Genomic DNA, 13,191 nt, shown 5'->3' on the forward strand with positions numbered 1-13,191 from the left:
GCTCCTCACCGATTATCACTCGCAGCGGCCGTCCTCGCGCCTTTTGGTATCATTTTAAAACAAGGAAGAAAAGAAACAGTGCAAAGACAAAATGGAGCATATGAGAAGGAAAGAGACGGATATTCAAAGAGAGATAGGGAGAGGGTGCAGAGGTATTATCAAGAGCCAGCCGAGCCGAAAAGGAATGCGAGACATGTAAATCATACACACATACATAGAATGCTCACCGGCGCACGCTAGCAGTCAGTTATTTGCGAAAAGAACAAACAATTCAAAGGAAAACGACATGGGGTATGAACAGCCCGCAAAAGAAAGATGCCTGCCTCCCTGCAAAGGGTCGTAGAAGAAGATCTCCAAATAAAAAAAAAATCACCTCGTGCTCTCTCCGTTTCCTCATAACTTCAGTTTACTAGCCCACTTTACGCCCTCCTTGTTACACCAGTCCTCCAGGAAAACACAGCCAAACCGTATCGCTTCGATAACCCCCGTCGTCCCCGTCCCGGGAGCCATCGCGCCGCTCTTCGCCAGCGGCAGGAAGAAATCGCCAGCGTACTTTCCTACTTTCAGCACCTGTTTGCCTCGCCCTTCAAAATTGCGACTTCGTCGGAGCCATGTATCTTTGTACTCGCGCGCAAGCACCACGTCGGGCAGGAGTCGCGAGCCTTCGAGCCAGAGACGGTTGGCTTCGCGGTGTGATTCTGGGAGGCGCTTGCGGAGATCGATGAGGCTGCGGATTACTTCAGAATTTTCAGTCAAGGTTACGGTTTGAGGTGGACTGCTTGGGTCGTCGCACCCGGGGGTTGCGACGACCTTGTCCTTTTCGTTGGAGTTGGTGCTGGGCCTTCCGGGAAGGGCGATGGCGGCGAGGGTATCTAGGTCGAGGACGTGAATAGCCTCATAGATTATGGCGCCCAATAGTGAGCAGAGTCCGTGAAGATGGGGATAAGGGGCTGCCCGATGCGTGACAGCTTGCCAATACGGGATAAGGGAACACCAGTTCGACGATACGACGGCCTGGCGAGCGATGGAGTTGGATTTGTTGTCTGCTATGAACGCGAGTGCAAAGCACAGAACAGATTCAATGGCCATGACGGTGCCGAGCTTGTTGTCGACCGACTTTCCTCGCTCAGCCTGCGGGTTACAAGCGTACTTTAGTTCTCGGCCAAGATCCATATATTTCTTCCACTCGTCGCGCCAGGCTCGCCATTCCAGTTTGGCGGACTGGGTTTCGGTGGATAACGCGGGAGAGGGTCCGTTGACCGGCTTTTCCTCATTGGTGTTGATACTGTTTCTAGCTGGGGCTCCAATCTCGCTATCGCCAGATTCCGTGCGCCGCATAGAGGCTCCTTTCGGGCTAACCTTGGGCTCCTTGTTCGAAGCAGCGGGCTGGGGTTTAGGTTTTTGACCAGAATTTTTGCAAGTAGGGGGGGTACTTTTTGGTATTTGCATTGGTATTTGCGAACTATCAGCAGGCGTTGTGGCCGCGGTCTTTGGTCGTTTAGCTGCAGGCCCCTGCGGGGAGATATCGTCTGCCGCTTGAGCACGCTTGGTTCCAGACATGGGTTCTCGCTGCTTGCTGACAGTCTTTGAAGCCAACGGTGTGGGGGTGTCCTTTTGATCGGACATGTCCTCCTGAAGCTTCTGCCTTACCGGGCGTTTCTCTGCGGTGGCTCTGCGTTTGGCAATTTTCAAAAGTGCTTCGACCCGCTTCGCATTCCGGCGACCGTATTTAAGCTTGATAAGGAGCTTTAGTTCCGCTGGAGTGGTAATTGCCGGTTTAGGCGTAGAGGTTGAGGATATCGCGTTGCGAAGTGGATCGACAGCCACTTTTTTAATGGGGAGCTGTGCCGGAGGTGCGGGAATTGGGGACTTCTTTATGCCACCTTTGGCATTCGGAACTTTCAACTTCGTGCTGGAAGATACGTCCCCCTGCTGTTGGTCCGTCTGTTTCGATTTGGATTTTGTGGCACTAGAATCGCTCTTCGAAGGGATGGGGGTGGTTTTTCCAGTCGTAGGCGAGGTATCCTTTACGGATTCGTCTGAGAATTGCAATAGTTGCTCTTCAAGTTCAGAAGGAAGGGTTGGAGAGAGTAGAGGAGGTAAGCGCGGACTACGAGTAGCTGGAGGAAGGGTGGGCGAGAGTAGTTCAGGGACGACGGGCGCACTTTTTCGGTTCGTAGGAGCTTTATCGGCGTCGCTCTCCTCTCCCGACTGGCGGATTTTAGATGAGGGTTCATCAAGCGAGACGGGTGACAATTGTTTTTGTGCGCGAGCATCGTCGTCATCTTTCGCGGCTGGTTTTGTAGAGCATTCGTTTCGCGTATTAGAAGGAGATGGGCCTGCCTTCGCGCTGGACTCAGCGGCAGGAGTCGCCGGGACCGAGCCTTCCAATGCCTTTTTCTTGTAGTCGTTAAAACTGATTTTCTTCTTCTGCTGGCCCTTTTGTGGCGGATTGCTGCTCATCTTCAACCCTGTCCTTGACGGCTCATCTTCCTCGATGATATTCCCGTTCCGGTCCGACCATCCCCCCACGGCGACCAGGAGCGTGTCTTCGGTTTGGCGTGAGAGGAAAGTCATGTATTGAAGCTGCTCTTCCTCCGGCGCAAACAAACAGCCTTTCCCGACGGCCCAGTTTGTCACGCTCCGGGAACCCAGCCGGAAGGGCTTATCCGACGGCGCGGTGAGAAGGTAGGGGTGGTGAGGAAAGACGTCCTCTGTGAGGCGCTTGAATCGGGAGTTGGTGTCGCGAAGGTATTCCGAATGCGATCTCTTCTTGCTTGGCGCTGCGGACTTTGGGGCGGCTTTGTTGGAATCAGGGCGGGGAGTAGCGTGATCGAGGGACATTATAGAAGCGTCGAGACGGAGAACAGGCGCTCTGATCGAGCGTGGGGTCTAAGGGGGCTGGGAAGCTGGTAACCGCTGTCGAATCGAGGAAAGGAAGACAAACGTAAGCTCTGGGTGTGAAAGGAAGGAAGAAGCTCAAAGGAAGACATCCGAGCTCGGTCATTCAGGGCCTGGTGAGCGGGAAGATAAGGCGATCGCAAGGCGAAGGAGTGTGCTAATGGGATGCGCCGGGAGCTCATTCAAGAGGCCAGTTTCTGTGACAATGGGATTCTTTTCGTCAATAATGAAGAAACATCTCATGGTCTGTATTCATTGAGCGGGTGCAAAAGTCATTGATCCAGAACAAGACACAGAGCAACACAAGGAGCTATGGGCCTCATGAATGCGCGCCGGTGCAGGGTTCCGGCAGAAGCTGAAGGAATTCAACACCAGAGGGGGTCGACAGGGGAAGGGCATAAAGAGACAAGTGACTGTCGTTACCTGGCAATCAGCCTCTCGTCCTCGATGCCGCCGAGCGACGCAGACACAGCGGAGAGATGGCGAGACGGCGAGATGCGGCGCGAGGCGGCCCGTCGAAGCCAAAGCGCCCTTGGTTCCGCTCAAAGTCGACGACAACGCGAGCTCATTGGCGGTGCCCACGATCTGCGAAAGCGTGTCCAGCTGGCGGCGGCACGGCCATGGGATATCGGGCAGAGCGAGGCGGGAGAGCAGGAGTGTCGAGTGGCTGCCGCGGTGTCGCCTGGTTTCGGGGAGTTTGGGCTTTTGGCGTGGGGTTGTCGACAGCGAACTAGCGAGCAGAATAGGCGCGCAGAATATAATCATCCGTCGTGAAAGAGTCGCCGACTATTGATAGGCGCCGTCACCGGGCAGCATCCCACGCTTGGTCGTCGTGGTTGACCTGGAGCTGCTACTCTGTAATATGCGGTCATCAGATTGGATCGTTGCTTTTTCTCCCTGTTCCGCTTCTCTTGACGTAGCCATGAACTAACTACTTAACTCGGATGCATCGTGAAGCGCGATGTCTTGCAGAAGATGGAAACCCAATCTGTCCCTCAGTGTCGGATTTCTACAGACTACGAGATGGTGATCCGTTTACTCAAGTGACTGTCCAGTTTTGAAACTCAGAAATGGTCAGTTGAGGGTGTTCGGTGCCATCCAGCACGCATCTGACGGCTTAAACTGCGGCTTGTGCACCTCGACATGCGACTAATACAACCCAAGCGAAGACTATACAGAGGCTGGGATGAAAGCGACATGGCCGCGTGTCGGCGTCCTTTACCTCGAAATCGACGACATCACGGCATACTGGCATTGTGCGCTGCTCCAATTCTGGATCAATCGACAATACGAGACACGAGGGTTTGCAGCGGTATATTCGTGTCCTCGGCTCTGAATGATACGGTCTCTGGCTCTGTCTGCATGGATGTTGTTCACGGACGGTGGCCCAATAGAAGAGTAGCACGCCGTCGCACACTGTACGCCTGCACGCGGACATTGTACATCTCGCCAATCCAAGTCCCGTTCTATTAACTAGATGGCTCCGGTGAAGTTGTTGTCTCGTCGACTCGCCGGCGGTTTGAAGTCCGGATGTAGCTGTCGGATTAATAATGTGCCGGCCGAAAGCGCCGGTCCCGGGTAAATAAAGCCCCGGGTGCTTAATTTTGGTAATACTAATACCAAGTAGCTATCAAGACTAACATTATGATAGAATCTACATTATGACTACTTGGCTGCTCCTAGTATCATAACAAATCTCCCTTCTCATCTAGGATCGATCGTCTGCGGCATACATGCGTGTCCAGAATGATCGATAATGCTTTTCGGCGCCCTGTTTCTTGATTTCCTCAATCTCCTCCGACGTGAGTTTAAATTTGAGTGCGCCCAGATACCCTGCCAGGCGGGATTCCTTCGAGCTGGTTGTCACTGCGACGATGCCCTGATCAATCACCCATCGCAGCAGAACATTGCCTTCGGTGGTGCTGTATTTTTTGGCCAGCGCCTCGACGGTACCATCCACCGGTCCGCCCTTTGCCCTGATTGTCGGGGTTAACGGTCCGTACGCAGCGACTGCGATACCCTTGGACTTGTGGAAATCAAGCAATCCGCCGTGCTGAAGGTATGGATGATATTCAATCTGATTGATGGCCGGCACCACCTTGCCGGTCTTGAGGATGGCTTCAAGGTGGCTCTGGAGGAAATTGGACACCCCAATTGATCGTGCTTTGCCAGATTCCTTGACCTTTTCCATTTCTGCCCAGGCTTTTTGTAGCTGTTCGTCAGAGTCTGCGAAAAAGGGAGCATGAATGAGATATCTAGGCCGTGAAACGGGTCAGTGAAATGGCCATTCCCAGTGTGGGTGACGCAGAGAGTTGCATACAAGTCAACATAGTCCAACTGCAGTTTCTTCAAGCTTTCGTCAATTGCCCTTGGGATGTCCGCAATGCTGTCATGAACCTTTGTAGTCACAAAGAGTTGGTCCCTCGGTACCTCACTTTCCTTGATAGCAGCGCCCAATTCTGCTTCTGTGCCGTACATCTCCGCGCCGTCGAGATGGCGGAATCCCAATTGAATCGCACTCTTCGCCGCATCGATGAGGTCGCGGTTCAAACCATCGCTTCCGCCTCGGAACCACTTCGTGCCGCTACCATATCCCAGCTGCGATCAATGACGTATATCAGCGTCGTGTGTTTGCAGTGAGATAAAGATGACCGCTCGGTTTCCCAAACGGGTACCAAGGCAATGGAGTTCTTACTGCGGGAATCGTGGTGCCGTCGTTGAGCTTGATATGGGGCATGTCAGCAGCCATTGTGCGCGATTGACCCGAATATCTTCGTGGTTTTGTAACAGCAATGGGATAGCGAAACAGTGTGGAAGAAAGCGGCGACCAGTATTTGTCTCTGACGCGGGTAAATATAATCCGGGTAGGGAGGATGTGGGGGGAGCCGGCTAAGGTCAACGGAACCATTTATAGAGCAGGGAGTCCTAGGTAGTTATCTCGAACACGAGAGAAGAGTGTAGCAGTGAGAATACGGTTGCGCCCTGAGAGTCACCCAAGTCAAGTATCTAGTAATAAATACGCCCTGTGTCACTGTGGTTCCAATAACCGTGATTCAACCGGCGACGATGGGCCGGCAAGCCTCATCAATACAGGCATCACGGCCCCGGGCATCCTGATCAGATCCCATAAACCCCGTCCCTACTGCATTCTATGCTCCCTCTCGTCCCAATCTCCAGCAGCTTCGCAGTTCTTCTCGTCCAATCTGTCGCAAATGCCAGATGATGTCATCCAGATTTTGATTAGATAAGATGAAAGCCGCCAAACCGGATCTTTTAACTTGTTGCTTGGAAGAACGAGCATTTGGATGACAATCGGTCCATATAAGACTGTATTCTCTACTGGGCATCTCTCCGATCAGCACCCCCCTGGCTGTCGATGCTGTCAAGAACCACCGCTCATCGCAACCTGCGGCCCATTTTCCAATACCCTCTCGCACGAATGGCGTCCCATCTCCCAAACGGCCCTCGGCGACACAGTTCCCAGTCCGGGGGCGGCGTGTCCCTAGAAGATCTACCCAAAACCAACAATTTCACCACCAAACTTCCCCCGGATCCCGCATTCGAAACACCCGAATCGTCGCACAATGCGCCCCGGGAAGCATTGGGGCCGCGCATGGTCAAAGGCGCGCTGTACACCTATGTTCGTCCAGAGCCGCAAGATGAACCGGAGTTACTGGGAGTAAGCCCTCGGGCTATGAAGCATATTGGGTTAAAAGACGGAGAGGAGCAGACCCAGGCGTTTAAGGATATGGTAGCTGGGAATAAGATCTTTTGGAGCCAGGAGGGCGGCGGAATATACCCTTGGGCGCAATGTTATGGAGGTTGGTCTCCCCGATTCTAAGCGGCTGACGGTTTTAAAAGGCTAATATTCGTCGGGATTTTGAGGCTGGCAATTGTACGTTGGGAACCATCCAAGATTGATGAAACTTTGTCAAGATTATTGACAGGTGTTTGCAGTGGAGCTTGGGCGGGACAATTGGGTGATGGGGTGAGTAGTTTTCCTTCCATATCTGCTGTCACGTCTTTCATTTCTAACCGGATAGTAGCGTGCGATCAGTCTATTCGAAAGTATAAATCCAGAGACGAATAAAAGATATGAGATTCAGCTCAAAGGCGCAGGCAAAACACCATATTCTCGTTTCGCCGATGGCAAGGCCGTCCTTCGTTCAAGCATTCGCGAATATATAGTTTCAGAAGGTCAGTAAAACCTCTTCACTCGCCGATTTCAAGGCCGAGTGTGTTAACTATGCTTAGCTATCAACGCTCTTGGAATACCCACAACCCGTGCCCTTGCGCTGACACTCCTTCCCAATGTCGGCGTCAGACGTGAAAAGATTGAACCCGGAGCAATTGTTACGCGTTTTGCTGAGTCTTGGCTTCGAATTGGAACTTTTGATCTCCTCCGTGCGCGCGGAGATCGGGACCTGACCCGAAAATTAGCCACTTACCTTGCCGAAGATGTCTTTCCTGGTTGGGAGTCTCTCCCTACAGCACGGGTGTTTCCAAAGGATAGTTCACCCCCTGCCGACATTGCCGATCCTCCACGAGGAATACCTAAAGACGAAATACAAGGAGAAGAAGGAGCAGAGCAAAACAGATTTGCCCGATTGTATCGAGAGGTTGTACGGCGCAATGCAAATACCGTTGCCCAATGGCAAGCGTATGGCTTTATGAATGGGGTGCTGAACACTGACAATACTTCACTTTTTGGCCTCTCGCTCGATTATGGGCCATTTGCCTTTATGGACAATTTCGACCCTAATTACACCCCAAACCACGATGATCAGTTGTTACGGTATTCTTATAAGAACCAGCCGTCGGTGATATGGTGGAATCTGGTTCGCCTTGGCGAATCTCTTGGGGAGCTAATAGGCGCCGGAGACAAAGTCGACGACGAGACTTTTGTTACTAAGGGAATAACCGAGGACTTTGCGCCGGTGCTGATCAAGAGAGCGGAGACGATCATCGATAATGCGTCAAAAGAATATAGAGCTGTGTTCTTGAATAGGTACAAACAGCTTATGGCCGCACGGTTGGGCCTCAAGACCCAGAAAGATTCGGATTTTGAAAAGCTGTTCTCTGATTTGCTTGATACCCTCGAAGCATTAGAATTAGACTTTAATCATTTCTTCAGGAAACTGTCTGGGCTTTCGTTGAGTGACGTTGAGAGCGAAGAGAAAAGGAAAGAGAGCGCCGGTGTATTTTTCCACAAAGAAGGCGTTGGAGGCATTGGCAACACAGAAGAGTCTGCCAGGGAACGTCTTGCAAATTGGCTCTCCACTTGGAAAGATAGAATAGTGGAAGATTGGGGGAATGGCTCAGATGCCGAACGGCAGACAGCCATGAAGGCAGCGAACCCAAAGGTGAGGACATGCCTCAGTAAAATATCCCCATTGCTAACACGCTCTAGTTCCTTCCTCGATCCTGGGTTCTGGATGAAGTGATACAGCGCGTTGAACGTCGAGGAGATAGAGATATCCTCGGCCGTGTCATGCATATGGCTCTCCACCCTTTTGAAGAAGAATGGGGTTGGAACAAGGACGAAGAAGAAAGACTATGTGGCGATGTTCCCCAGTTCAAGAGGATGGCCATGTGCAGCTGCAGCTCATGAAGTCTTCTTGGAATGTATATCTACTTCCTAATCAGTTTATGACATGATGTTTGTGCGATATTGAATGATTCCTCCAAGTGATAGAACTCACCTCTATCTCTCGCAGTGACTGGTGCACATAATCTCTTCTCTATAATCTTCAAGGCCATTTGCACCCTCCACTTTATTTGCATGCCATAACGATTTCATTGTGTTCCTGTCCACACTTTTCCTTGCTCGCTACAGCAGATATCGACAAGGCAATCCAGCTCAATGCCGGCAGCCTGAATCTTTTCTTGAGTTGATTTCTTTGTTTATCTGACTTATATACAATCCTTTACAGCCCTGTGCGACTATGGAGGAAGATGAATACCTTCGACGTGCCCTCGAAGAGAATCTCCGCCTTAATGAGCAGCGTCAACGAACCGCAGAGGAAACAGAAAGGCGCCACCGTGAAGCGGAAGAGAGAGCCCTACAGGAATCGCAAGCCTCCGCGGCCAGAGTCAGACGTGCTACCGAGGATGAAGAGGATCAATTGAGGCTAGCGATGGAGCGGAGCGCGGCAGACGAAGCGTCGCGGGCAAGGCAGATTGAAGAAGCGAGACACAGACTGCTGCAGATGGACAGGGAGTTTGGCGGAGGATCTGGGGCGACCAGGCCTGCCAATAATACCAGCAGAACAGGTGCGAATGGTCCAGGCAACAATAATAATGGAAGCACGGCTCGCGCAACGCCAGCTTCAACGCGATCCAGATCGTTCTCCGGGCGCCCAGAATCCAACGCTGTGCGTCCGGAAAGGGCATATCAACCAAGACGCCAGGGTACGGCCCCGTCGACTGCCACCCAGGCCCAGGCCCCAATCCATCGAGGACGCACAGCCCAAACAAGCGCCAATACCAGCATAAGATCCCGATCCGCCACCGCAGATCGTCCCCAGCACACCTCCCCCCAGGCCCAACCGACATCCCAACCCCGACGCCAAAACACCGCGCCGTCCCACGTCGTCCCCCCAGCACCCGCAGCAACAGGAACCAACCCGCCCTCCCGGCTCAACAGCATCCGCCGCTCCCTCTCCCGCCGCCTCTCCCACCGCCAATCCCCCTCCCCGCCATCCACAAACACCTCCACCCCCCAACCCCGCGCTCCGCCGCACCCCACCCCAAACCCAGCAAGCTACTCCCTCCGCGAAATCCTCTCGCGCTCCGTCACAGACGCCTTCTCCTTCCCCGCGCCCGAACCCTCCTTCGACGCCGCCCTCCAAGCCGCCATCAACGAATCCGCCGAGCAAGCGCGCGACGAGGAGGAGGAGGCCGTGCAGCGGAGTCGCGGCGTCCCGACGTATGAAGAGGCGTGTAGGATGCCGCGGTACCGGGCGCCGCGGGGGGCGAGGTATCGGTTTCAGGGGCCGAAGGAGGTGGTGCTGGAGGGGGAGGGGGGAGGAGGAGGGAGGGTGAGGGTTGTGGGGGAGATGGATTTGGGGGAGGCGATGAGGGTTGCGAATCAGAATGTTAGGCGGAGGGGGGGAGGGTGATGGAGATGTTATCGGACCTTGAAGGTGGTTTGCTATGTTGCCGGAAGGGGTATTAGTGGGCGTGGTGATTGCATCCCGCTCAGTAGTTTCGCTAGGTTTTATTCTTGTCAGTTGAGTATTGACTAGGTGACGATATTTATGACTTGCGGGCCATGTCATGCTTGGTGTCAAAGTGTTTGATAGATAGATCGCTTCAGATAAGTAGGCAACCATGCAAATAAATTCGTTTCATAGGACTTCTCACTGTAACAGGCACGTAAAAAAAGGCTATGCTTGACGTGCGCAAATGGGACAAATACCTCAGAAAACTAGCAGCAATGCATACCATGCAAGTGAAGAAAGATATTGACAGAATACCCGAGACCCTGGTATCATTTTGCTTCCGCTCAAATCCTCGACAACTGATCCTCTCAAATCTCCAGGTAAGCTTTTCCCTATTTGAAGAACACCCTTTTTACACTGTTGCTTTTTAATCTTTACTCCCCATGAACCTTTCCTTTCCCCGTAGCTTGTGCACCTGCAATCAAAATAAACGCTCTTCACATCCCATCCCCGAGCTTGGCGGGTCACAGAAGTCGTGTTGCACGGCGAGGAATAATGTACTTGATAGCCGTAAAAAGAGAGAAGACAAACAAACGTTCTGCGATCGGCGGGGTAGGGTGGAATGGAGAGGAGTATAGTTTATAATGCACACTTGTTTGGGGGTTGTTTTTGGTCATTTCGAAAAGAGATGCGTCGAGAGGATGGATGTGTCGCGTAATGACCAAGGCTCAATTTGTTACGTGCTCTTGTGCTAGATTTCAAAATCAAAGTCCGCCAATCTAGTTGGGGCATGCGGCTTGGACGTGACCGGGCTGCTTGCATTTGTAGCAGACACGTTCACCTTTGCCCTCGGTGGTGCATTCGCGAGAAACATGGCCGACTTCACCGCCTGGAAGAAGGAGACAGATCCGTTATTAGCAAGGGTTTGGGAAAATTTGGATCAGAGCCGTATGGTTACGCACAGTTGTAGCACTTCTGACCCTGGGTGCAGTCACGGGCCATGTGACCATATCCTCCGCAGGAGTAGCAAGTCTGGGGACGGCTGCCGTAGCCACCACCATAGGACCCGGCACCGTAGCCGCTGTTGTTATATCCAGTGTTCTGGCTGCAGTTGCGAGCGATGTGTCCGACTTGGCCACACTTGTAACATTCCTGAGAACGTGTTTCTCCAGACTCGCCTCCCTGAGGGCAATCACGCGAGATATGGCCAGTCAATCCGCAGCGATAGCATGATTTCTCCTTGGCAGGTTCACTGCAATCACGGCCTACGAGTAAACAGATCAATGGGGTCAGTAATGGGGATATGTCGCTCAGCTTCCCCGGGTTGACCCCTCCGATGGAAACTCACTAAGATGGCCTTCTCCTAAAATGTGGAAAACTCATGTTAGGGAGCTGCATACTTCATATAGAACTGTAAAGTTGACTCTCGTAATCTTTGGACATACCACCGCAGTTATAGCTAGAGGAAAGATTAGTACAAGTTGCAAATGAGCCAAGGGCCATTTGAGGAGCAGAGAAACACTGTTGCATACCAGACGAGTGATCCTTTCTTGGGGCAGTCTCGAGCCTAAGAGGGAGCAATTAATGTTATCCCACCACAACGGAGCACACATCATATTAACCTGGTGGGCCGAATCGCCACCTGGGACGAAAGTCAGCCAAGGGATTTTCCACAAAAGTGAAGCGCAAGACAAAACAGGAACCAACAAGAACAAATAAGAACAGCAGGATAACAAAAAGCCTGTTAAGAATGCAGGGCGCACTAATGCGCAAAACAAACAGGTCCAATCTGTGGCTCTGGATGGCGCTTTTTTTTGCCCCTCTGCAGTGAGGATTGCGCTCAGGCTTTGCGCCACAACAACAGACTGTAGAGCCCAGTGCACAGAAAGCAGAACCACTGACAGAGAAGAGAACGGGAAAACTCACAGTTAAAACAGCCACGTTGATAGCTATCCATTGTTCGTGTATACGGTCGATAGATGACAGGGACTGTCTGAATGGGCCTGTACAGGGGTTTTAGAAGGTCTCAACAACAGCAAGTGGAAGAGGCGACTGCAAAGCATGGGGAGCTATTCGAATGCGACATTACCACAGAGAAACCGGGGGAGAAAGACAGGAAGAGGAAGACAGAGGCCAAGGAAGCGGGCGGGAGCAGAGACCAGACTTACGGATGGTGCCGAAGCGGAAGAAGGAGAAGTTGACAGGGAAGAGGCAAACTAACGGGCGGGTTAGTGCGAACAAGAGAGGAAGAACTGAGATGTTCAGAGAGTTGAAGAAGAGAAGAAGAGGAAGAAGCGAAGAAAGAGAAAAAGTTGCGAGTTGAAGAGAAAAAAGTCAAAACGGCCGAAAAAGGGAACCCACAGAACGCAAGTCACCTGGTTCACTAAACGGCCTCTGCTCTCTCGCCGGCGTCTCCTGATCTAAAGTATCGGTGAAGATCGATACTGCTGCTCAAAATAGATTTCCCTGTTTCCCTTTGCTTCTCTGTTCTCTGTGGCATTAATTCTGCTGCAATGCGTTTCTTCCTGCAGAGTGGGCTTGTTTTTCGCCTCCCGCCCATCTTCTCCAAGTCTATATAGATCGAGGCCAGACGGCAACGTGGGATTGCCCCCCCTCATTCTGATTCCTGTGCCCAGAACTAGGAAAGCATACGGCAGGCAGCTGGCCCCTCCGAACGCGAAATAACTAGGAGGCAGGTCTGGGGCATCTCTGCAGTTCCAGGCCCCAAATATTTGCTTTTCTGCTGTCCAACCCTTGTAGACGTGTTGTTCTACAGCGACCATTGGCTGGTTCCCAAGCGATGGATTCTCACAAATCTAAAAGCATCCGGGGCCATGTTGAGGCAAGGGAGGACTTGGAGGCCCGTTGGGCTGTGGCAAAAGCGCCCTGTTTCCGGAACGGTGTTCTCCTCCGTCGGCTGCCCGGTGGTCGTGCTCGTTCCAGGACCACTCTCAGCCATGGTCCGCAATCGCTCTGGCTGGTTAGATTCCAAAGGCAAAAATGAACGGGGGTGATAAACAGGAGCGGAGAGCGGTGACCAGGTGCGTCTGGGATCCAAGGAATTGGGCTGCAAAGCCCGCCGATATCAGTCGTGCGCCCATTGGTTCGCAAAGTTTCGATGGAACAG

The 13,191-nt window shown here is 52.5% G+C and overlaps 6 protein-coding genes across 6 annotated transcripts; 3 read left to right on the top strand and 3 right to left on the bottom strand.

The window, feature by feature from the left end:
- Window positions 1-393: 393 nt before the first annotated feature.
- UREG_03185 (uncharacterized protein) lies at window positions 394-2,844 on the bottom strand (the record flags this gene model as incomplete). Its single annotated transcript, XM_002543622.1, has 1 exon — window positions 394-2,844. The coding sequence occupies one exon, from the start codon at window positions 2,842-2,844 to the stop codon at window positions 394-396; it is 2,451 nt and encodes an 816-aa protein (XP_002543668.1).
- Window positions 2,845-3,348: 504 nt separating this feature from the next.
- On the top strand, window positions 3,349-3,675 carry UREG_03186 (uncharacterized protein; the record flags this gene model as incomplete). The annotated part of the gene is made up of 1 exon (XM_002543623.1): window positions 3,349-3,675. The coding sequence occupies one exon, from the start codon at window positions 3,349-3,351 to the stop codon at window positions 3,673-3,675; it is 327 nt and encodes a 108-aa protein (XP_002543669.1).
- Window positions 3,676-4,370: 695 nt separating this feature from the next.
- UREG_03187 (uncharacterized protein) lies at window positions 4,371-5,650 on the bottom strand (the record flags this gene model as incomplete). Its single annotated transcript, XM_002543624.1, has 4 exons — window positions 4,371-4,437; window positions 4,635-5,156; window positions 5,222-5,499; window positions 5,597-5,650. 4 exons carry the CDS (start codon window positions 5,648-5,650, stop codon window positions 4,371-4,373), a joined length of 921 nt encoding a protein of 306 aa, XP_002543670.1.
- A 690-nt stretch (window positions 5,651-6,340) lies between these two features.
- On the top strand, window positions 6,341-8,345 carry UREG_03188 (uncharacterized protein; the record flags this gene model as incomplete). Its single annotated transcript, XM_002543625.1, has 4 exons — window positions 6,341-6,722; window positions 6,859-6,889; window positions 6,959-7,098; window positions 7,156-8,345. The coding sequence occupies 4 exons, from the start codon at window positions 6,341-6,343 to the stop codon at window positions 8,343-8,345; spliced, it is 1,743 nt and encodes a 580-aa protein (XP_002543671.1).
- Window positions 8,346-8,846: 501 nt separating this feature from the next.
- Window positions 8,847-10,022, top strand: UREG_03189 (uncharacterized protein; the record flags this gene model as incomplete). The annotated part of the gene is made up of 1 exon (XM_002543626.1): window positions 8,847-10,022. One exon carries the CDS (start codon window positions 8,847-8,849, stop codon window positions 10,020-10,022), a length of 1,176 nt encoding a protein of 391 aa, XP_002543672.1.
- Window positions 10,023-10,843: 821 nt separating this feature from the next.
- On the bottom strand, window positions 10,844-12,021 carry UREG_03190 (zinc finger CCHC domain-containing protein 13; the record flags this gene model as incomplete). Its single annotated transcript, XM_002543627.1, has 6 exons — window positions 10,844-10,953; window positions 11,027-11,329; window positions 11,510-11,523; window positions 11,597-11,631; window positions 11,687-11,706; window positions 11,991-12,021. The coding sequence occupies 6 exons, from the start codon at window positions 12,019-12,021 to the stop codon at window positions 10,844-10,846; spliced, it is 513 nt and encodes a 170-aa protein (XP_002543673.1).
- Window positions 12,022-13,191: the final 1,170 nt, after the last annotated feature.

Source organism: Uncinocarpus reesii, genomic scaffold (assembly GCF_000003515.1).
Source record: "Uncinocarpus reesii 1704 scaffold_2 genomic scaffold, whole genome shotgun sequence".
Lineage (NCBI taxonomy): Eukaryota > Fungi > Ascomycota > Eurotiomycetes > Onygenales > Onygenaceae > Uncinocarpus > Uncinocarpus reesii.